Source organism: Leuresthes tenuis, unplaced genomic scaffold (genome assembly GCF_036924035.1).
Source record: "Leuresthes tenuis unplaced genomic scaffold, fLeuTen1.0.hap1 SCAF_18, whole genome shotgun sequence".
NCBI classification, from domain to species: Eukaryota; Metazoa; Chordata; class Actinopteri; order Atheriniformes; family Atherinopsidae; genus Leuresthes; species Leuresthes tenuis.
In genome coordinates, this window is record NW_027325372.1 from 15,715,677 (window position 1) to 15,739,525 (window position 23,849).

Sequence of the window (23,849 nt, forward strand, 5' to 3'; positions counted from 1 at the left end):
GTTGGAGTGTTATTATTTGTGCCATAACTGCCATGAACACCCCCCCCCCCCCAATCCTTTGGCTGTGCTCCACCATTTCACCAAGTTTGAATAAATTCATTTGGTTAGATTTAGTACAATCCTACTAACACAGACAAAAAGCAACGACAGCAATCCTAAAATGACATCAAATTCACACCGAGTTCAGTTGCTACACAAACCGATCAAAAACAAAAGGTATTTATTCATCTGTTGCCGCTTATTCTTTACAAACATTGCACCAAATGGCATCCAACCTCTGCCTGAGATTTGCATATTCCTAAAAAGTAAATATTTAATCCCGTTTCTCTTCATCACTCACATATTCAAACATGCATTCACACAGTGTGTCCAACACAGACAGTAAGAACAAACCCCGTTTCCAGGAAAGTTGGCAAGTTTTTATCAAAGACGACGACATTTTGTGACGCCGTCGATGCAGAGACACGTGTTGAAATTTCGGAGATACATACGTGGCCATCTGGGCGACAGTTTTTTCATTTCATTATGCCAGACCTCAATCTACCGGGCGGCGCAAGTCATTTTCAGGCTTTTGTCCGCCTGCAGTCCAGATCTGTTTCCCAGTGAAACTGCACGAACCATCATGAAGACGAGACTCGGACAATAACCACGGACCGGCTCAGCAGCTGAAGCGTTGCACTCAGCAAGGACAGATTCCTCTTACAAAGCTGCAACAATTAGTGTTTTTTTCGTTTCCAAAATCATTTTAAAAAGAACTGTCATTTAAAGGGAGGCTCGTGTCACATCGTGGTAAACATGCTTCTATCCTGTGATGCTGGCATCGTATTAAAAATTGTTTTTTAAAAACAAACAATGAAGCTGTCAGCGAGGACACTGAAATCATTTCCTCTGCACCTGTGTCTGTTCGACAAAGGTTCCAATGAACGATTGAATGAACCCGAGTTTCTGTTTCACTTCAGGGCAAAACTTACCAACTTTTCTGAAACAGCATTTGCAGTTTGAACGGCACAAAGTTATTTCCACGGGCCGTTCGTTTAGGCTATCAGTCAGCTGACTGTTTGAACCAGCTGTACAGTGAATGGGTCTTACATCCACCTGCTGTCAGAATCAGCTTTCAGCGATTCAATCTCCACCTGGAATAAATACAAAGAATTCAAAAATGACTTTCCCTTCCGGAGAAATGAAAGGTCGTTCCTAATCATCTACACGGCGTTCCTAATCTCCATGAGTGACAGTCTTCTGTGATAGCTCAAAAGGATTTGGAATTAAAAAAAAACAAAACAAAACAGCTGGTCCCGTGAGATTGTCTCTGTTTCTTTAAACAATCATGCTAAGGAAAGAAAAACAGTCCTCTGAGTTTCTCTTTCGCTGGATGCTCTTCTAATAACTTGAGGGGGGACTTCTGAAAAGGCTTAAAAGCACTTCAGACTGTATCCACAAACAGAAGGAGCTTAATACATTAAGTAAAATACTGCTTTAAATTCTAAAAGAGACGGGCCGTGTTACTGACCTTACAGTGCTGTCTGGGAAAAAGAAAAAAAAATGAGTGTATTCCTCTTAATTTACATTTTCGTACATATGGTTTTTTTATACTTGGGTATGCTCCTTAGGGGGGAAAAGTATGTGGTTTATACAAGGATTGTTTTTAGATTTGAAGTAGCTTACCTCAAAAATAATCTGTTCTATTTTCTCCATTTTTTCAGGCTATTGTCAGTGATCTATTAAGGCTCCTGAGTGGCTGGCTAGCTTGCCAGTATTGTGGGGCTCTGTCCAATAGTCCTCAGTACGTCTCTGAATCAGAGTCATTCAGTTCATCGTCTGCAGGAACGGAGGAGAACGGCCGCTCTGGCCTGCAGTATGAGGTGTGGTCAGGTCTCAGAGGAGGCAAGGTATCAAAGGACACGCCTTTGGAGATGTGGTTGGAGGTGGGGTGGTGGTTGATGACTGTCTGAGTCAGAGACAGAGCGGGTATCGCTGCTATGGTGACCATTGGCGAGGCGGGCATCATTGAGTTGAGGATGAGGGCCAAGCAGTCAGCTACATCTCGATTAGGAGCACAGGCCAAAGCTGGAGTGTAACCTGGCAAGGTGAAGAGTGAGGAAGAAAGGAAAGAGCACATCAGTCACCCTAAAAGTACACGTGAATACTGAGCACGTGTCCCAAAGCTGGGAAGTGAGAGCTGACCATTCTCGTCCACTGCTAGCACACTGGCTCCTTTCCCCAGCAGCTCCTGGACCACAACCGCCAGCCCCTTCCTGGCTGCTACATGCAGCGGCCTGCAGGCAGAGGGACACACGCTGTCAAAATATGTCCGGTTAGAGCGCAGCTGCGTGCAGCTTCTGTGAACTAACTACGTACGTCTGGAGAGCAGCGTTGGTGCAGTTAATGAGGTTCCTGTCGCTGATTTTCTCCAGAATCAACAAGGCACTCGTTTCGTGAGCCTGAAAGGAGCAAAGGCAACAACACGAATGACACAAAGTCTCACACTTTCCTGATGTCAGACAGAAGTGTTACGCCCCACCTTTAAGCCTCCTCTCTAACCACCGCCCCTCGTTTCTGTAGTTTAGTTTCACTGAAGTCAACAGGTGAGCATTTTGTTGGAGTTTTATGAGAGGAGCAGAGCAAGGTAAAGACAGCTGAGCATCTTTATTTTTTATTTAGTAGCCATGCCTCAGGTGTGCAGAAAAAAAACCCAACACCAGTGATGAAGGCAGCTCTAAATGGTAAGGTAATGCACACATACATGCATCAGTTTCAGGGGACTCAACAGTCTTGCTTCTCATTCTTTAAATGGATTCTGGGTCTTTGCTAAAAATCCTTTGCAGTCTAAATGGTTGTTACCTTGCTGCAAGCCAGATGCAGCGCGGTGTTCCTGTTTATGTCCTGCACAGACAAGTCCGCCTTACCGCTGCTCACCAGCACCTCTAGAACACACCAACGGAGACAGTTACAGGTTTTATAAAGCACAGGTCCATCTTCTGCGTGCAGCAGTCAGTACACTCACCCACAGCGTTGGTCTGTCCGTTTAGAGCTGCCATCATCAGCGGCGTCCAATGTCTGTGTGTGTCTAAAAGGTTTGCTTGAGCTCTGTGGCTCAGAAGAAGAGAAACACACTCCACGTGGTCAGAAAAAGCTGCAGCATGAAGGGGGGTCCTGCAAAAACACCAACCAGGTTACCATCAAAGTTTGTGTTCACTCTGAACATTTTCCTTTTGAACTGGATCTCTTTATATCCCTCACCTTCCCTTTGAGTCAGTGGTGTTGACAATATTTCCGCCCAAGGAGTCGATTAACATCTCAGCCACTCCCTCGTTATCGTTCATACTGAAAAAAAACAACGCATCCTGTCACGTTCCCCTTAGACCGCATCTATCCACAAGATGACTATCCATTAGTACAAGCAGCAGACGTCTTACACGGCACAGTGCAGCGGGCTGAAGGAGTTGCCTTTAATCTTCCTGAACACCTCCTGGTCTAATAACACCTCCACACACGCATCGTATCCTGGACGATAGCAGAGGAAAGTTTACGTTAATGCCGCTCTGCGTTGAACAGAGATGCTGACATGTTTGCGTCTAAATACCGTTGTAGCAGGCCCAGTGCAGCGGCGTGTAGCCCTGACTGTCAGTGAGGTGCGTGTGAGCGTGAGATGTGCTGGCGGCGTGCAGCAGGGCACCAAGAACGCCGACGCGACCGCAAGCTGACGCCAAGTGCAGCGGGGTGCGGCCCCGGCCGTCCTTCACACACACACTGGCCCCCCGCTGGAGCAGGGCCTCCACACACTCCTCCAGGCCTGTCACAGCCTGTGCAAAAGACATTAAATTTGTTTTAAAAAAAACATCAAAAAAAGAAGCTCTAGGAGAAAAGGTTAAAAAAAAAACTTCATGGCAGAGAGAGTCCGGAGGTAGCCTAAACTTCGCTCTATCCACATTTATTAAGGATAAAGTCAGTCTTTAAGGGTGTCTTGTAGACTTTTAAAGATAGGTTGAGAGTTTTTAAATATTAAATGTATACAGTCAGCAGGATAACACAAAACTGCATCATCCATCTGCAGATGAGATTGAGAGTTGATTAACGTGGAGGACAGATGGAGCTGGGCCTAAAATTGAACCCTGAGGAACGCGCTTCGTTAACCGCAAAAGCAATAAGACAAGGGTTCCTAATTCAACAGTCTGGTCTCTTTCTAATAAGAAGCTCCCAAACCAATTTCATGCGTCAGAATCAAATCCAATTATTACGTGGCCTTTGCAAGGGCAGACATTTGTTCACTGAATAAAAAGACTCTGAGCAGATCAACAAAAAGTGCTGCAGATCTTCTTAAAATAAAGAAGATGTGTAACCTCAAATTAGAAAATGTTGGGATGGCATGGAAAATGGAAAAACTTGAGAAGTTAAACATCCATTCTGCCATTTCAGACTTGAAGATAAATAAATGCACTTTTTTGTTTCAAAAGCTTGCCTTTTTGGGGACAGGTCAGCACTGTCCTCCTCTTCCTCAGCCCCACCTTTGTATTGTGTGCAGAACGTGGTTTTGCTATGTCTTGTTGAAAAATGGATGGCTGTCCCTTTAAAAATATTTTGTTTCGAAGGCAGCAGGTGATGCCCTAAAATCTCAGTGTACTTGTTTTTGTTTTTGCATTAATATAATCTGCACTTCTGCGATGGCATCAGTCAGAGCCTGGCTTTTGGACTCGCTGCTGATAACCGTCACATCTGGAAGACTACTTAAAACAACCCGCATTCTTCTTGTAATTGTTTATTTATTTCGTTCATCTATATTGACCTCATTATAAGCCCTAAATTGCCATCGTCCCAACTTTTTTTGGAACCTGAATTGCACGAATGCATTCGTGTTAACAGAGGAGATGAACATGACATCTCTCTACTTCATACTGTTGCAGTGAAATATGAATAAATACAATAAATCTGAAACTCAGTGATTGGACCCACCCAACGATCTCAGACAACAATCGATCACTGACCTTGATCTTAGTGGTAACTGAGGAAGAGGCGTTACTTTTAAAGGAATTCTCAGCCCTCAAAGATGTCAACAGAGTTAGTCCACAAACAGAAAAAATAAAGAAAAATAGAAGTGCAGTTGTGGTGTGAATGAATGGAATTGATTAACCCACCCCACGGTGCAGCGCTGTCCTGCCCCAGCGGTCCTGAGTCTCCACGCTGGCTCCTTGACTCAACAGAGAGTACACACACTCTGTGTGTCCGCTCAGCACTGCCAGCATCAGGGGAGTCCTGTGCACAGGATTGGAAATATGGAATAACTCAATAACAATGCTTATTTCATTTAGTGTGCAGCTGAAACCACTTAAAGTCACATTCAGCAAACATAAAATAGCATCATAAACTCACAGATAAGTCTCACGTCCGAGCCGTTTTTGTCTACACACACACATACACACTCACTGTCCACTGGAGTCTTGTGCGTCCACATCAATGTGTTGGTTGTTGTTGCTCATGAGCAGGCGCAGGCACTCTGGGTGACCATTCATAGCTACAGCAGACAGATAAACGTGACTATAACAGCAGCCTCTTTTTCATTTACAAATTCATGAAATGGTGTTGCCTTCACAAGTATCCGTGTGTTTAAGTACGCCTGTGTGTGTAAGTCCCTGATGGCATACCTGCAGCATGTAAGGCCGTCTTTTTGTGCATGTAGTCAGGGGTCATGGGGGAGGCGCCGTGATGCAGCAGCAGGGACACACACTGCTGATGCCCCCTGGAGCAAGCCAGACTGAGGGGAGTCCGTCCCTCTGGGCTTCGGACGTCCACATCCAACAGGGATGACAAGAGGACCTCCAATGAGCCACAGTGTCCGTGATAAGCCTGAACGGAAACCACGCACCAACAGAGTCACTTTGCTTTCTAAAGTGATGGTGAATTACCACCAAATCCGCCACAAGGCAGAGGGAGTCAAATCCTGGATGTGAGAGGCATAAAGCCAAATGCACACACTCCATTAGATAGTCAAACTCACCGCCAGATGGAGCGGACTGAGCGGGGCCTGACAGTCTGAATCCCTCAGGATGTCTGTTCCCGATGTCTCCAATAGCTGAAACAGAACATTTGATGACACGTTATCCATTTCAGATTGTGACCTGCACATATGGTGAGCCACAGCCTCGGTCCCTCTGCTCAGTGTGCTCCAACCTTTAGCAGAGACATGAGATGCAGGTGTACAGAGGAATAAGAATGCTTTTCAAAGGTGTATGTCACAGGGAGTTTCAGATAGATGCATCCAACATTGGCAAGTCTATTCTCAGGGTCTGCTTACAAAAAGACAAAATCAATTAAAATGTGCAGGTAACAAAGTTTCCAAAGAAAGATTCCATAAACAGAAGAGTCATTTTTGACAGGTGAGGGTGTCATGATTGGGTATAAGAGGAGCATCCACCAAAGACATGGAAGGTGACTGGCAACCTGTTCAAGGTGTACCTTTTGCTTTGTGGCAGCTGGGATATGCTCCAGCCCCCATGCTACCCTGAACAGGATGAAGGGAAAAGGACATTTCTATATTGTTACTGCTTTTGTGTCCCAGTCAGAGCAACCTCTCATTCTGGAGCTCACCAAACCATCATAGATTGCACTGCACACTGCGTCTTCTCAGCCGTCTCTCCCTCTGCATTAGAAACACAAGCGCTGCTCAAGGTGGAAATAACACGCTGGGAATACCAAGCGGAGATGTTCCGCTCTGCAAGCCTCAGCCCAAAGGTTCAGGGCTGTCTCAAAAGTACCACAGGGCCCTTCTGTGAGCGGCCCCTTCAGCCACAGACTGATCGGACACAGCAGCAACACAACCCAACCATGTTATATCACTCATGTTTTTTGGGTTTTCTTTTTTTTTTTTTTTTTGTAATATCATTTTTATACCACTTTGTTCTTGGGATTCGGGTTTCCACCGTAGAAAAAAAAAAGAAGGGGGATTTCATTGTCTTACTAGTTAAAAAAAAATACAGTTTTATTCAGAGTTGTTTTTGCTTAATGCAGCCACTTTAACCCGTGTGTAGCACATTTATGGATCATATCTGTTTATAAATACAAACCCTGGTATATATGTATAGAATACTGTTTTGCGACATTTTAAAATCTCCAATTTAATGTTTGTGACTTTTCTTCCTTTAAATTCCATAAAGTTCTTATTAATATTATTCTATTCTTTTTTAAACACAAAGTAGATCATTTCCCACCACATTGTATATGCTGAACATCCGATATGTTGCTAACTGCTTTCAATTAAACCAACATTTAAATGATTTGCAGATCAGTGCCTTCTGATGTGATCAAAAATTGAACTTTTCTGTTGATCTTGCTGATTATTGTTCTGTTTTAGACACATAGAAACACAGTATAAGCCTGAACTAGTCCTGCCATAGCAGCGGCTGTAACATGGGTGCAGCAGCTCCCTGCGATTACAGACATTAGCATCGAACTGAGTTAATGCTGATGAGCAGAGACACAACACGATATGACTGATAGAATTTTTTTTTTTTTAGTTTTGCATAGAAGGTGAGGGAGAGAGGATGGACGGAGGGAGGGAGGAAAGATGAAGATGGTAGGAGAGGGAGTATGAGAGGAGAGATGGAGGGATGAGGTTCGATCAGAAAGAGGGAGGATCGGAGGGGTAATACACCGATGGATCTGGATAAGATCCAGGAAAATCAGGGCTGTACTCATAAGGCTGATAGGCTGAGGTTGGTTTTCTGCATTTCCAACTCCTGTTCCAGGTGATGTTTCTCATTTTCCAGCTGTGCATATCTCCTCCTCCAAATTCTAAGTCTCTTTCTGTATTTTCTTTTCTCTTTTTCTCTTTTTGCAGCGCTGTCCCCCTCTTTGTTGATATCATCCTTTATTTGAGCTCCCTCCTTCTCCAAATCTTTTTTCTCCTGTTCCAGCTGGTTTTTCTCCTCTCGGAGTTGACTGTTTTCCTTTTCTAGATGACACTTCTCTTCTTCCAGATGTGCAAACCTCTTCCTCCAAACTTCTAGTCTCTTTCTGTATTTCCCTTTCTCTTGTTCTATTTCTGTACAGCTCTGCTCTTCTTTTTCGGTTCCATCCATCCTTTGGGATTTCCCCTCTTCCACTTCAGTCTCTCTTGTTTCAGTTTCCTTCTTTGACTTTTCTCCGTAAAGCTTTTTCATCTCATCTTCAATTTCCCTCTTCATTTCCTCTAAATTCTTAGTCTCTGCAGCCAGCGCCCTCCTCACTTTTTGATGCTCTTCTACCTTTTCTGTCATCCTTCTGTGTTCCTCCATCATTTGTTTTCTTGACACATCCAAATCTGTCTTCATTTTCTGAAACGGAGACTTGCTCTCCACCAAGTCTCGCCTCTCATTATCGATCAACTCTTCCTCCAGTGTCAGTTTACTGTTCATATCTTTGAGAAACTGCCTTGACTCATAATGATTTGTCCTCTCCACATTTCTTCTCCTCGTCTCCCACATGTTCCTCTCTTGCTCTTTCAGTAGAGAACTCACTTTTTCAGGACATGTTCTTTGCTTGTCCAGCTTGTTCAGCTGTTCCCCGAGCCGGTTGACCTCTGGTGGCTCTAATGTTTCAGAGCTGACGTTTTCGTCAATTGTCTGACAGAGCAGGCTCTCGTCAGACTCGGGCTCTTCAATGCGAAGCCTCAAACTGTTATTCTCGTTCAGGCCGTCGGTTTCTGCCTGCGAGGCTTCGTGGGCTCCATTGGCGCCATCGATTTCTGTGAAGGAACTTTGCTGAACATCCTGGTCAGGAATGCTCACAAAGTCGCTACCGTTTGTGGATGCCATTGCACCAAAATTAAACAAGTCTTTGGCTAGACGGTAGATTTGTGTGAAATTTGCAGTTGTCTGTAAAAGACCCAGCTGTCTTCTTAAAACTTTCAGGTGTCTGTAGAATGCTGTAGTTGACTGTTCTCTGGGAAAACAGAAGGTGCGTGTTCCAAGCAGAATTTCCCTGGTATTTATAGACTGCGTGATGTCATCAGACGTGCGACTGTGTTTTTGAATGCCATGAAAGCAGCCTCACATTTTTAAGCTCCTCCCACAAACAACGAGAAAACCTTTTTTAATAATAGAAATAAGCTGAAAAGTAAACAATAGTTTGTGTGTTGAGCTCTCAGGGGATTCACTGAATGAGACGTTCAGCTCTTCTTTCATCACTTAAAAAAAACAACAACAGATTGATTCTTCTGATAGACCACTGATTAAATTAGGATGAATGCTGGCAGTTGACGATTATTATTCAGTTGATTTATTACCCTTACTAAATTACATTATATATACAGTCCTCAGCCAAAGGGGAGGGGGGTCCCAAACCTTGTTCCCTCCAACTACTACGTTTTCTTAGGTCTCAAACAGTTAAAACATGTAATGAAATGGAAAGCCCACGTAAAAAAGGGTAAACAGGCCTTTGCTTCAATTTCCTTCAGTTTTGCCAGCATCAGATTCCAGATTTGTTCATATTCTGCTGAAGTTGGTCAGTGGCAATTACTGAAAATCAAATCCTTTGTACTTTACTTGTGTTTGTTAAATAAAATGAAGAAATGACATATTTAAGTTTCTGCTGCATCATAGGAGACCTCCCGCCTGTTCTGGGATTAGGGTTTGCAGATCAGGATGGTGTGACGTGACGACGAGTGTTTGCTTGAAACACCTGGAAATGCATTTTAATGCCAAGTGTGAGCTGACGTACTTAAAGTTGTTTATTTGTGATCGGGTGACCCCGGCCTAACGTTAATCCCAAGTGTGAACATTGCAAGAATAGCTTCACTGCCCGGCAGTTAGCCGCTACACGACAACACGGAGCGCTATTGCTTAGGACAGCTGAGCTTAGGAGAACATCTTTCTTACCACATTCAGAGGTGTCTCACTTGCGATCTGAAAGAAAAAGAAATAAAGTCTCTTTGAGATTTTATTACATTTGATTTTCAGGTTTTATTGACACTTCACATGCACAAGATTCAAAAAAGACTGTACTCACCAGTTCCAGGCAGAGTGTGCGCCCATAGGCTGAGGCGTAGTGCACTGCACTGTAACCCTGTTTGTCTCTCACTCCTGGATTCGCATCATTCCTCAACAAGTACTCCACACATCTGACAAAGACCAAAGAAAAGCTCTTTCTGCTTTGAACGACACTTTTCCTTTGACATTAGGGACGTGCGGCTGAACTGTACAACTTAAACACATTGCTCGACTTACTTTCCATCTGTGTCAGCAGCAGCAGCGTAGTGCATGGGGCTGCAGCCTCTCTGGTCCAGCTCGTTAACACTGGCCCCGGAGCCCACCAAAGCAAACACACACTGGTAGTTGCAGTTGGCTGATGCATAGTGGAGCGGAGCTCTGGGAGGGTCAGAGAATCAATCAGCTTAACTACTCCCCAAAATATCTTACAAAGTCTTCCACTGTCTTTTCATCTATTTTATTTCTGTGCTCAGACCCCTGCAACGTACAGCTAAGTTTTATTTCAACATTTGAGCTTACCGTCCAAAGTTGTCTTTCCTGTTAAAGTCTGCTCCTATGTTTAACAGCAGATTCAGACACTCCAGGTTCCTAGTTGGAGAGACAAATTTAACAGTATAATTGTCCTGATAAACCAATTAGGGTGTCGATATCAATCACCACTTAAACATTGCAGTGCATTTCCCATCATTACACATATATATATATATCAGAAAACAATCCAGTAAGCAGAAATACTCACCCTCCAGCTGCAGCAGCATGCAGACAGGTCCTCCCAAAGTCATCAGGGGTGTCTATGACAAACCCTGCACAAACATGCAATCAGCATCAATTTGGATGTCAACCAGGCTATTCCACTGGCGAGGAAGGTGTGAGCATGAATGTACCTGAAGACAGCAGCTTCCTGCAGCAATCTGAAAAGCCGCTGAGAGCTGCCAGGTGTAAAGGGAACATCCCATGAATGCCTCTCCTGCAAAGGCAAAGAAGACAAGCCATCACAGGCCACGAAGAATCAGGTGTGAAAGCTTGTATCAAGTGGAATAATACACAGATGGTTAAATGTCAGTTGTTACAGACTTGGCAGTGTTGGCTCCGTGTTTGATGAGTGCTGTGATGATGAGCTCATGGCCATAGCGGGCGGCAATGTGAAGGGCAGTGTTTCTGCACCTGTCTTCACAGTCGATCTCAGCTCCTGTGTATGCAAAAAGAAGAGGTCTTCATGTATGTTCCCCGTTAAAAGAGCGCCAACAAACTCAGGGAATACAAACAAAACTTGTCCGTCAACGTACAGAACACACAACAGTAAGAACTGCTTCTTTGATTTCTAAACTAATTTCAGTCCTTGCATGAAACAGACTGCACACTGTGGGGGCTCTCACCATTTTGAATGAGGGCCTGGGAGCAGGAGAACCTTCCATGCGTAGCTGCCATGTGAAGGGGAGTCTTACCGTCCTTACTCTGGACAGATGGATGGAGAGACAGGGGAGAGAGGCAGAGATTAAAGAAGATGCTAGTTTATATATATATATATATATATATATATATATATATATATATATATATATAATATAATATATATCAGTTTTGCAGTGCCTGGACAGCTGCTCAACTGTGGCTCTAAACTGTTGAGATAGCAACTTAAAATGAACAGAAGTAGTGAACCAACCCCCCCCCACACACACACACACACATATTCCCTGAGCAGCTTGCGGCCTCAGGGAGTCACTCCTTTCCCTCCATCTTCCATATGGCCTTGTATCTTGAGGCTGTGATCGGTTTTCCATCACTGCCACCAAAATGTTAACTACACTGTCATTTTTAGCTTTCTGCTAAATACTGAGCAGAATAAAGAGCTTTTCTTTTTTTTTTTTTCTCCCAATCATACAGTTTGCACACACGCGATCTACTGTTTGAAAATCATTTCATTGTCAGGCCGCAGTATGATAGTGTATCTGCTCACCTGCAAGTTGATGCGAGCACCGTGGGCCAACAGTAGCTCCTGGCACAGTGCCCCTTGGCGTGAGGAGGAAGCAAAGTGAAGTGCAGAAAACCCCCTCTCGTTCACCTGAAGCAACGCACCAAATAACGCAATTAAAGTAAACGCATGCAGTTTCCATGCAAATCTTATCTGGCACAGAATGATGCTCTCACACCTGGTTGACATTGGCTCCTGCTTCGATGAGCTCCCCGACCACGACGTCCTGACCGTTGTAACAGGCCAAATGCAGCGGTGTGTTGCCATAGGCATTAACCTCATTCACCTGTGCACAGAGGAACGATCCTGTTTTTCTTTTACTTCCCACAGCATTGGATATCAACAGTATTTGATGTTACTTTGATGGGATGTTTGGAGAAGCCAGACCTGGTTAATGCTTTGCACCATAATGAGATAGTCTATTAACTTTAGAAATTAGGTTAATGAAAGTCATTTCACATGAAAACACATTTTAACAGCACTGTTCGTGCGCACATGTGTTTGTGTGTACTGACATGGGCGCCCAGGCCTAGCAGGTAGTGAACTGTGCTGCTCATGCCACTGGAGGCGGCTGCCTGGAGCGGTGTGTAGGCCTTCTTGTCCTTACAGTCAACCTCAGCTCCACTGGCTACCAGTAACCTCACGACCTCGAGGTGACCTGATGAAGTGGGGAGTGATGAGGATGAGCTAAATTCTCCTTCTTTATCACAACACCGATTCCAATAAAACTGGGACGTTTTTATTTAGAATGTAAATAAAAACAGAAAGCAAGGAGCTGCAAATCTCACAAGCCCATATTTTATTCCCAATGCAACATAAAAAACATATCAAATGTGGAGAAAGTTAAGCATTTTTGTTCATTGGAATCAGATCAGTCACATGGTTGGGTATAGATAGAGCATCCTCTCAGACATAAACCTGGGCAGAGATTCTACAAATTGTAGAGCAATTACAGACAAATGCTCCTCAACGTAAAATTGGGATGACAAAATAAAAACTCACCCATGTAGGCTGCCCAGTGGATGGCTCTCCTGTCCTTCTTGTCAAATGCGTTGATGTTGGCACCTCTAGACAGCAACAACTTCACCATCTGACACACAAAAACCAAGTTGAATGGGTGCTGAGGCGGTTTCCCTGTGTGTGCATTTATGAAAGAGCGACAAACCTCTACGTGTCCACTGAAGGCGGCGTGGTGCAGGGCAGTGCGTCCTCCCCGGTCAGATACGTTGACATTGCTTAGCAGCGGGACCAAAGCCTCTGCGCAGCGAACCGCCTTGTTGCTAGCGGCGACATGGAGCGGCGTCTGCCAGTTCTTGTCTCGAGCATTTACGTCCGCGCTGTGCTTCAGCAGCACTGCCACTGCATCCTGAACAGAAAGTGAGCATGGGTCAGACAGGGAGTCTACAGGGCAACACGTCCCAATGCTCTAACAGAGTCCATGCCCGTGTTTGCAGGCGGCTGTGTGCATGTTTAGAAAATTCTTTGCTAATCTGAGGAGGCTTTTATGCTGAGTAAAAGAACACAAGGAGCTTTGTTAGTTTGGGCATATTAGGTTTATCAAACACATTCCTATGGCACAGTGGTTATATCAATTTGCATCTTTAAGGCGAGACTGTATAAGTAACACAACATCTATTCATTTGCAAATAAGGCCTCTACAAAATAACTTACTCAGTGTCTGTCTATGTGTGCTTTAAGAGCTATTATCAGTGGAAGATTTCCTAAGAGGAGGTGAATTTGTAAACTCCAACAGGGACCTCTCCAAAACAAGAAAAGCTACATTAACTGTTGCAAGAGACTTAGCACATTTCATTGCTTGTAAAAAAAGAGAAAATAGGCAGAGTTGAAGTGAAGCAGCCAAAGGACACATCAGCATGTGAGTCTCTGTAACGTGTTACCTCACTACAAGAAGCCACAGCTCGGTGAAGAGGAGTCAACCACTTATTATCTTTGGCATTAACTCGGGCTCCTTGAATGAGAGAAAGATGACAGAAAATTCAACAACGGTTTTGTAAACATGGTTCAAACGTGGAAAACCCGAACTGACATGAAGGCAAACTAACACCACGCATACTTTTATACACAACTTATGGTCTGGAGGGGTGAGCCAGCACTGCCTGGAAAATATAAACTTCAGTGATCCTCTCTGGCATAGCCGAGAGGTTAAAATAGCCCTGAAGTTACACCTGTTGCTAGCTCTTCACATCACTGAGAAACACTCCACTAACACACATCGTCACACGCACAGACGCAATCACTCCACTCCACTCCACTCTTATGTTACGCTGATATATGCCCCTCCCTCTTAGGCGTTTAGCTCATTTCAGAGAGCCAAAAAAGGCTCCTATCAGATGATTGATAAATCATAAGAAATGTCACAAGACACGGCTCTGAGCTGGGTGTGGAAACTACGGAGGGAACAGAAGGCAACATGTGGGAGTGAGAGGGATGAGAACTAGGCAGGAGTCGAGGAAAAGTGCAGGACAGGAAGGACAGGAACACAAGCAAAGAGCAACATGGCATTGATAAATTGTAATAAAAGGGCTCAAAACTGTATATTTTGCTGAGGATATGAATAACTAATTAATCTTGTTTTGAAACAGCTGACAGAAGAAGACTCTGACATGATGTTCTACTAAAAAACAACATGTCAAAAGTGTTTCTTTTTAAAAAACATGGACTAATAAATTCAACAGTGTGAGTAGAAAAGAAAAAGTTTATTATAAAAATATATTTTGGGAGGGACAATATGCACACAGGGATTAAGCATGAGATCAAATACATGCATACAAGAAGGTTTTAAACTGAAAAACAGCTGACGACAAAGGTGAACGTTACGTCAAAGGGTTAACCTAGAAGAACAGGGCTGTGGTGTTTACCTGAGAGGATGAGCAGTTCAATGATCTCAGCATCCCCCAGGTAGGCTGCGGCATGCAGCGGGGTTCGCTTCTCGTTGTCCTGGGGGGGACATTACAAAACAAAACCCCAGCTTAAACAACAGCCACTATCTCTTTAATTCATACAACCCAAGGTCACACTGACACACGTGATGAGCAGCGAGCTCAAAATCTATAGACCTCACACTGTGGCAGACCACAGGGAACATGAAACTAGAGCCACAAGGAGAAAAATATCTCATCTGTTCACCTTGATTCTTTACTTCACTCCATCATGCCAACAGACCCCGCTGCACCATTTCCACCTCTGTCCGTGTCAGTGCAGCAGAGCACAATCAGCAAAGTGGGGCTATAAACAAATGTCACGTGACTGCAAGAGGCCTGAGCCAGTGTGCTGACTTTATGGAGACTCAGTGTGATGACCCCAGCAATATAAACCCACAAAGAGATAAAAGCATAAATAGACAGCCTGGGATATAAACTGAAATTACATCTACAGGTAGACTACAGACAAGAGCAGAAGCAATGTGAGCATAAAAGGAGGGATCAGGTGACGGTTTTGTCCTTTAAAACATTTGAGAGGCTGGAGATATAGAAACAGCTCATGTATCCAGCCTGACTGACACCTCTTTAAAATGGCAAAAGCTACCAGAAGCCATCCAGTCAGTCAACCAATATGATGCCCGCTCAACGCTGCTTCCCTTGCCGTTGTTTTAGCGCTGTGTTGTGTGTGAAACGTCAGTGACAACAGCACAGGGCTGCGAGATTAAAACAAAAGTGTCAAACACTCTTTAGAAAGGAGAATTCAGGGGAAAATCGGCAGCGAAAGATAATCCTGATCAACCTGAGATCAGCAAGAGCGCGACTCACCTGAATGTTGACATCCTCTTTCTTGAATATGAGCGAGCGAACTTCCTCTGGGTCCACGTTGAAGATGGCTCTTAATAGGGATGGCTTCGGAGACACACAAAAATAAAAACATAGCTGCAATTTGCAAAGCAGTCATTTTCCACGCCGAGTGACAACTATGTTATCAGTGAGAGTTATGATGGTTACAGATGGAAAAGTCTCACGCTCAGAGAGCATAATCCCAGGCTGGGATGAGAGTCTTACGTCACACATGGCTGAGTATCACCTATTTGTTTATGGAAGTAGTTGTTGCAGGATGCAACAAATAAACACAGGTACGCATGCGGTTCCAGGAATATTCGAGCCTGTGGGAAGCTAAAGCCGCACTCTCTCGCTTCGAAGTGGCAGAGAAACCGATCAGAATGCAAATCCTAATGCAAAACATATATGGAATGTGGAAAAAAACCCAAAACAAATGATCTTTGAATAAAGAGGCCCTTTGTCTGCCTCGAAAAAACTTTATGACAGGGTTTACAAAGTGTTCTGGAGAAGAGAGGACAAATTTACCGGAAAGAGGAAGCTGCATGTCAATGAGAAGCAATAAAACGCAGAGCAGCACAAAAACATCTTTCAGTATCCCTCACCTCAGTTCCTGCTCCTGTGCATAAACGTAAACAGCTGGCATGAACACCGCTGCCAGGTAATTAGAGGGATTTGTGAACAGTGTTGCCCTACAGTCACGATAAACCTTCAAAGCATCCTGGAGGGAAGCCAAAGCAAAGTCGCTATTCAAATCTAAGGCGAAGACAACTAAATACAGCAGTGTTTACATATCAAAGGTTCATTTGTTGTCGACGACACTCACGTTTTGCCTTGGATAAAAATTCCAAGCCCAAACACCGATGTTAATAACGACAGTGAAACCAACTCATCTACAACAGAACAGCTTCGGCCCGCATCCTGTATTCTTTCAAACATCATCTGACAGAACGTTGGTTCTTTTGCGTAACACTCTTCCAGCTATAGAACTCTTTAGCTAAAGAGCTGATATTGGGTATTACAATATCGTGTAAGAGAATAAACCATGATCGGCGAGCTATTGTGACCATAATCACAGATCAAATTTGTCCTAAGATTTGAACAGCAACAAGACTTTTTTTTTCTACTTATAGTAGTTATTTTCTTTGCTTTACTCCGTCACTGAAGAATAACTGCTACAATACCTAAAGTTACTGGAAGCATTTCTAATTCTGTTGAAACATGACTGGCAATGAGAAGATAAGCTAAAGAAATTCAATCATTTTGACACGATGATGCTGAGGGGCTTCTGAATTCCATAGCATTACAGTTCGCTCTGTGATCTATCACAGATGAATCTCTCAGGCACTATGCAACGCTTCCAAACCTTTTTCCACATGTAGGCCCTTTTCACCGGAAAGATCTGCCAAGGCAAAGTCAGGTTTAAATTAAGCTGGATCTACCTTAAACACTACTGTGCACCTTCCTCTTGGGTCCTCTGTTTTTCCCAACCCTCTCTCGTATTGCAACCAAAAGTAAAAGGCAGTGTTCTTTAAACTGATGACCACTGAAAGAATGAAAGAGAAGCTACACAAAGAGCCTGAGCACAAACCCTGACATCAGAGCCACCGCATCTTCTCTAACTATTCTCTCCTCTCAAAGCTTGCTCTAAAGAGGAGCCTTCAAAAGATGATAATACTCTTTAATCTGGAGGCTTTGCTGATAAACTATACAAACCTATAGACTCCTCATATGTCAGTGCTATATTTGGAGCTGAATAACATGTGTTGGTGGTGCATTGTATTTTATGCAATGGGACATGTACATACTTCAAGTTTCAACTTTAAGGTCAAGCATGAGAAGTGCAGCAGACTGTTGACAATCTCAGTCTGAAATAAACACTGCTAAACATGCACCAAAAAAAAAAGGACATGCTCTGTTTTTTAATACAAAACTAACTGAGCAGAAGGACCCATCTCACCTTGTCATCCTGAACAGAAGCCCGTTGAGAGGCATGATGAGCTCCATGGTCAAGAGATGATTTGGGCTGAGGAGGTGGGGACGAAGATGAAGGCTCATCCTCTTCCACCTCCTCCAGCACAACAATACACACACGGCTGGCCCGTTCTGACCGCATCAGGAACAAACACTCACACACCACACACGCTCTCGCTCTCACACTCACTCACACACATAAATACACAGTGTTCCTTCTTACATATGTGCGCAATCCCATAGTACAAAGGGCAGCGATGAATCCCACGAAAACGCGTCATCCACGTAAACAAACACTGCACATCTTCAGGTAAAATCCAGTGGGAAGCCCAGCTCTGTCCTCTATCTGTCAGTGGGGCTTTGCAGCATGTCCTCTCCTCTTTAGCCCACACTCACACACTCTGTGAGCAGCAGTAGCGGAGACAGCAGGGAATTCCTCTGCGTAATGGTGGCGGTAGGAAGCATGCGGCAGAATGAGCGTGTGCTGCCTAGCAGCACACAGGAAGCTACATATCCTCACTGTTGTGCTGCAGCCAGGGACACACACACACACACACAGACCCTGTGATTAACGCGGATGGGGTAGCAGCACCCGATGTATGTGTGGGTATGCATTGCTCATTTCAGGCAGACTGCTGAAGCCAGCTCTTTCAAAAGAGAGGGAGTGGAGGGGGAGGGGAGTGCGAGAGAGAAAACGAAAGAGGGAGAGGGAGAGAAGTCACTGTAGGCAGGTACCAAGACCTGTACGTGTACGCCACACAAAGAAGCCTGAAGATGAACTGAGCTAAGAACAGAAATAGGACAGCGGAAAGTAAGGGATGCAAAATTAAAAAGATCAAAGTTTAAAGTCCCACTCCAGCAGTTACAAATCCTCTAAAAACCTATCCATGTACCTTTAAATTGTACATTTCTCTTGCCTTTAAAGTTGCCATTGAAAATGATTGCCATAAATGATTCAGAATCTTCTTTTTGACAGCGAATGGAGATCTATAAAAACGCTAATCTGGCTCCACCCACATCCCCACACTCCAGCCTGCTTTCCTGTCTCTGCAAGGCAATGACCAATTCTAATATTGGTGTAATACGGCCATACGTTTGCATTGTGCTATGACTATATATCCAACAAGGCCCGGGTGAACTCTTACATCTTTGGTGCTGGCTCCTCCAAGCGGCCTACATTGCAAATAGGGCTGCGTATTGCAACCGATTCAAGGCTGCAGTTCAGTTTGATATTTGAATTGATATTTGATATCAGTTTCTTTACTAATTTGGCCTGGCTATAAAAAGAGGAAAACAAAATAAACCAAATTAAATCCAATAAAATCCACTTTTTGGTTCTTTTCAAGATCTTCTCAGTCATCCTACTTTTAATATCCAAAACGCTGCCACAGAACGGTCTTCAGGTGTGGCGCGCTGCTGTCAGTGTTGTCGTTTCCTCTCCTCACAGGCAACACGGGCTCTTCCGTACTTCGTGCCTGAATCTGGCTGCTCGATCTGATTGAGCAATCAGATTCCTAACGCAGATGGTGCCGAAAATGACACCCAGCGTAAATCAAATCAAGGATTTTATAAATTGAGTTTGGATTTATTTTCTGCTTCTTTCTACTTTCAAATGAAAGTAGATTGAAAGTAAATTTAAAATACAAACAGGGTCATATCACCACATTGTTTTAACTGTGATCACTAACGTTTATCGATGGTTTTGGATGAAGTTTTCGTATGAATTCCTCTGTCTCCAGCAACTCTGTTGAGCAGTTGAACAACATGTGGTTATCTGAACGTTTACTGGATCATACGATTCATCTTACTCCTGTTTTATGGATTTAGTGCTAGTCCAACACAGCTCTCGGTCTTGTTTTTTTACATTAAAGTAATGATGTGACGCACTGAAAAGCTCTTTATATTTTGTAAAAGGATCTGGGCCTGAGCTCTCTGAAAAGCTGTAACAAACGCAGCATGGGAAAACAAAACCACGTGCCTAACACATGTTGGAATTTGCTAAATAAGATTTTGTTAAGTGTCGAAGATTATAACACTGATGCGAAAATAGACAGTGGTCTTTCCTTCAAAATGTGAGAGAATTATATAAGCATGGGTACCAGATTAGTGCACGTGTGTGTGTGTGTGTGTTTCAGTTTCCTATTTGGTGTGTCAGTGGCATAGCTTCAAAGGTCCCCAACTCATTATAAAACTGGAACAAACTGGGTTTGCCAGAGAATGTGAGGGTAGCTAACAAGACCAGTCTGTGTGTGTGTGTCTCTCAGTCTCCTTCATATTCAACACAGATCCTAAAAGGAGCAATCTTGCCAGGCCACACAACCCCATTAAGTCAGAGGGAGGAACAGCACGAGGGAGGGCAAAGCAAAGGGAGATGCCGATTGGATCCCTTCTACAGGCATAAAGTTTGAGTCTAACTGCCTTACCATTTAGAGACTTAATATGAAACACAGCCTAGAGTCCCTCTGTTCTTACAATAATCGTGCTGACATTAACAATTTGCATCAAAGAGACAAAAAAAAGAACTTATGTTTGGGGAAGAATTTGCACAAACAAACAACCAATGTTTCGTCTAACCCACATGCAAGCACTGGGGATACTTTCAGCAGCACAGCCGAAAGATATTTACAATGCAGAAATTGTTGTCATTTGCCAAATGGAGATGAGGTTTCTTGTAAACTGTGTATTTGGGTGGGTTCAGATACGTAATCAGGACTCAATAGCACATCCACACTAGGAAAGGGTGTAGATGAGGATGGAACTCTTGTACATGTGGAACGTGGCTGACAAACAGCAAACAAGGACACAAATAATGTTTCAGTTTCAGTTGTTTGCATGAGGTAAGCAGAGTTTAAGTGCCTGATGCATTAACAGTGAGCTGGGGGGGGGGATCATACAGAACGGTGAACACTATCTAATGGCAACAAGGCAATATGAACATCATATCATCACACATACGACTTGAATCAACCCACTCAGGACTTTACGAGAAACCCGACGTGACTGTGCACACGTGTGTGAGTGAAAGTATGCGGGCTTGTGCTGACCTCTGTCCTGACCCGGCGGCAGGATGCAGGAGGGTAATGTAATCCCAGAATAGAGACACAAAGGCCAGCACGTGCTGGCTGGTGCGCGTGTGTGCTGGCTCATTTTCTCTCTCAGATTAGAAAGCTTTCAAAGATCAATCTACATTAGAGCTTCGCCACCGCGGCAGAGTTTACGGTAAATACCCAGACGTTGAAATTAGACCGTGACAAAGCAGCGTCTGAACTCTTTCATGGAAAGCCCAGCTTGCTGTTCTGTGGATTATTACTCAAACGACTGTATGAATCTGATGGTGTCTGATGGCAGTGCCTTTACAGTAGGCTGCCACATCGAGACCCTCTATGACCACAGATATGATGCACATATCTGCAAAATCCACTTCTGATAGCTTGTGACGGATCACTCCACCGGCTGCCAAGGAAGACGCATGGAAGATCAGCAAGTGCGCCAGTATGTGAACACAGCAGCAAATAAAATGGAACCACGACAGGGAGCGTGTGTGCTGCTAAGACTCGCTGCTTCATACTATTTTCAGCTGACCTCTATGTAGTTTTTCCACTCACTTAAAATTGCCGAACATATCCGAGCAAGTCCAGGCAATAAACACCGACAGAATTAATGTTTGCACAATATTGGGTTAATAATAATAATAACAATGTGTTCTTCTCTAATGAGTGCTTCTTAGTCAGAACTACATGGCCTGGGTAGAACGCCCGAGCTTGTTTCTAAGCAACAGGACGCCCTCTGGAGGCCAAAAGAGAAGCTTTACTAAAAGTGACACTCGCTCTTGTTTCCAGTTTGGCCCCTCTCAGTCTGACTATTTCTGTCCTTTTGTCAGCAAGCAGCACAGAGAACAAAGAAGAACAGAGAGTGGGACCTAATCACAAACACTCATCCGTTTGTTGCGAGCTCGCTGACTGCACGGAGGGCTGGTCAGTTCAGGACAGGCCACAGAGCTGCGCAATCAGTGACCCACTTTGATCTAACCTAACATTTTTAGCAAACTCTTAAGAGCTACAAAGCACCGTGTTATTATAACCAATTAAGCCGGTTGTGGACCATCACAATAGCGTTTCTAAGCCACTGGTCTTACTGTTCTTCTTAAATAATCACCCTAAAACAATACATTTCTGAGAAGTCTTGCAATTTGCAAAATATAAACATGTACGTCAAGCAGTCGATCACAAGTAGCTCAAAGAAGTTTAAGTAGTAAGTTAAAGTAGTTAGAGTAGTGGTAGGAATGGAAACATAATGTTCATAACTCTGTGGTACAGAGGCAAACCTATTCTAAAGTATTTTCAAGGAAAAAAAAACCCACAAAAGGTGAATAAAGTAATACTTTTAACTGATGGATAGGACAATGAAACTTCCTCAGTGGATGTAAGTTACTTTAAAACATTAAAAACGACAGCGGTATAGATCTACCAAAACGTGATGCATCTGCAGAACAGTGTACAAAGACGGGCTTAAAAACTCTGGTTACATTTCGTAAAACATATCACATTTGTACTAACAGGACTTTTTATTCTTTTCAGTCTGATAATTAAATGAGATATGAGCAAATCATCTGCCATACACATACTTCATATCTCAGTCTCAATCGCTCCTTCATTACCTCACAAAGTGCAATAAAAAAAACTGCAAATGTTTCACAGTGTGTTTTTATCTATCCTTCAGTACTGCTTAGAATATGTGCTGGTAATGCATATTGTATATCATGTACATACAGGGTTATATGTGACGTGCAAATGTCTCTTTCATCTATGAGGATTAGTTGTTTCTGTTTCTTAGCTCCTGCAACCTTGGATTAAAAAGGGATTGAAAATGAATGGGAGGCTGTTTCGGACCTCTGCACGTCCCTTCCCTCCACGGGCTTTGCACGAAAATGTGTGGGCAAAGAAAACCTCTCCCATCTTGAATCTAAAAATCACTCCACAAATGACACGTGGGAATAAACCCAGTAATCTTAGATTTGGACAACAACAACAACAAACAAAAAAAGCCAGATAGTGTAAATGGGAGAATAGATATCGGTGTGGTATCATGACTTGTGTAGCAGCTGAACCCGGGGATCGTGTCTAGTTGGAAAACGCAGTTGTAGCATTTAGATCAGCAGCACCTGTTTTCGCCGCCTGTCGGTGTTTTTTATCTGCAGCAACAGGTGACCCGACCGCTGCTCTGCCCGAGGAAAGTGTGCGGGGAGCCGAGAGCAAGACAGCCGAGCGCATAATCTGCCTGTTGTCAGTCAAATTAGCAAATATGCAGCACGAATCACTAATCTGACGTTGATGCCTTCATAATACGTGGCACGGAAAGAGTTACAAGAGAGTGAGTCAGAGCTGCCGTGAACAGAAGCTCGAGGGAAGTTTGGCACCGTGATACGCTCGTAGCCATCCAGCTGTGAGCGTCCATCTGTCTATCATCACCATAACAGCAAGGCAAGCTGGAAAGGCCAAAAGCGCCAAAGAAACTGTACGAATGATTGACGATCTGACACGAAACCGTAGTCAGTGAATTAGGCGAATGTGAAGCAACAGGTGACGCCAGCGTGCTTCGAACGCGAAGGGCTATTTTAGTTACTAGTTGGCGTCGACCAGTTGGCTAACGTCAGATATTAGATGACTTAATGATAGAAGCGAAGATTAGCTTAGCCTTTACAGCTTTATTTTAACATTCACATAGTACCTCCCGTCGTAAAGAAACGTTAACTGTTCTCTGAAAGTGCACTTGAGCTATCATTCGCACCACTTTAATGTGTGTGACATGACCGATAATTTTCAGTAAATACTCCCGACAAACTTTTTGTTTTATAAAAATCGACACCGACGAGGCGTCTTGACGTTAGCTAACCAGATGTTAGCTTGATGAGTAACCTTACCTGGTCTTGTATCTTCAACACAGCCATAGTCCGCGTATATAGAAATATAATACGGTAACTCACCCAGGAATTACTATAAATTAACTGACAGGGGGGTGGAGCAGCTTCCCCCTCTTCCTGTCAGGAATAAACTCACCACATAATGGGAGACAAATTACAAAACGGGGACATTGCGACCAAAACGTACCAGCCAGGCAACTGCACCGCTGTCCGGAGGGACAGTCCATTGAGCTTCATAG

At 43.8% G+C, this 23,849-nt stretch overlaps 2 protein-coding genes across 3 annotated transcripts; both read right to left on the reverse strand.

Annotated features, from left to right (window-relative positions):
* Nucleotides 1–202: 202 nt before the first annotated feature.
* On the reverse strand, nt 203–23,789 carry ankrd28a (ankyrin repeat domain 28a). 2 transcript variants are annotated; one of them, XM_072370174.1, is made up of 29 exons: nt 23,611–23,789; nt 15,699–15,782; nt 14,811–14,889; nt 13,830–13,900; nt 13,097–13,297; nt 12,934–13,021; nt 12,447–12,589; nt 12,110–12,217; nt 11,917–12,021; nt 11,336–11,414; nt 11,034–11,148; nt 10,844–10,926; nt 10,699–10,762; nt 10,479–10,547; nt 10,197–10,337; nt 9,979–10,090; nt 9,849–9,875; nt 5,993–6,067; nt 5,640–5,841; nt 5,422–5,509; nt 5,133–5,250; nt 3,584–3,803; nt 3,417–3,504; nt 3,241–3,324; nt 3,005–3,153; nt 2,842–2,924; nt 2,359–2,441; nt 2,185–2,276; nt 203–2,079 (listed from the first exon to the last, which is right to left on the reverse strand). In XM_072370174.1, exons 1-29 carry the CDS (start codon nt 23,635–23,637, stop codon nt 1,781–1,783), a joined length of 3,177 nt encoding a protein of 1,058 aa, XP_072226275.1. In that variant the 5' UTR covers nt 23,638–23,789; the 3' UTR covers nt 203–1,780. The 2 variants fall into 2 exon arrangements, with proteins under 2 accessions (XP_072226275.1, XP_072226274.1); XM_072370173.1 differs by lacking the exon at nt 23,611–23,789 and adding an exon at nt 17,677–18,713.
* Nucleotides 6,993–9,841, reverse strand: LOC140274811 (uncharacterized). The gene has a single exon (XM_072370175.1). It carries the CDS (start codon nt 8,784–8,786, stop codon nt 7,686–7,688), a length of 1,101 nt encoding a protein of 366 aa, XP_072226276.1. The 5' UTR covers nt 8,787–9,841; the 3' UTR covers nt 6,993–7,685.
* Nucleotides 23,790–23,849: the final 60 nt, after the last annotated feature.

Coding starts and splice junctions, on each gene's coding strand:
- LOC140274811 (XM_072370175.1), bottom strand. CDS start 8,786: ATGGCATCCACAAACGGTAGCGACTTTGTGAGCATTCCTGACCAGGAT.
- ankrd28a (XM_072370173.1), bottom strand. CDS start 17,832: ATGCGGTCAGAACGGGCCAGCCGTGTGTGTATTGTTGTGCTGGAGGAG. Junction 12,590..12,933: donor CCACTGGGCAGCCTACATGG/GTGAGTTTTTAT, acceptor CCACTTCATCAG/GTCACCTCGAGGTCGTGAGG. Junction 2,442..2,841: donor TGCATCTGGCTTGCAGCAAG/GTAACAACCATT, acceptor TGCTCCTTTCAG/GCTCACGAAACGAGTGCCTT.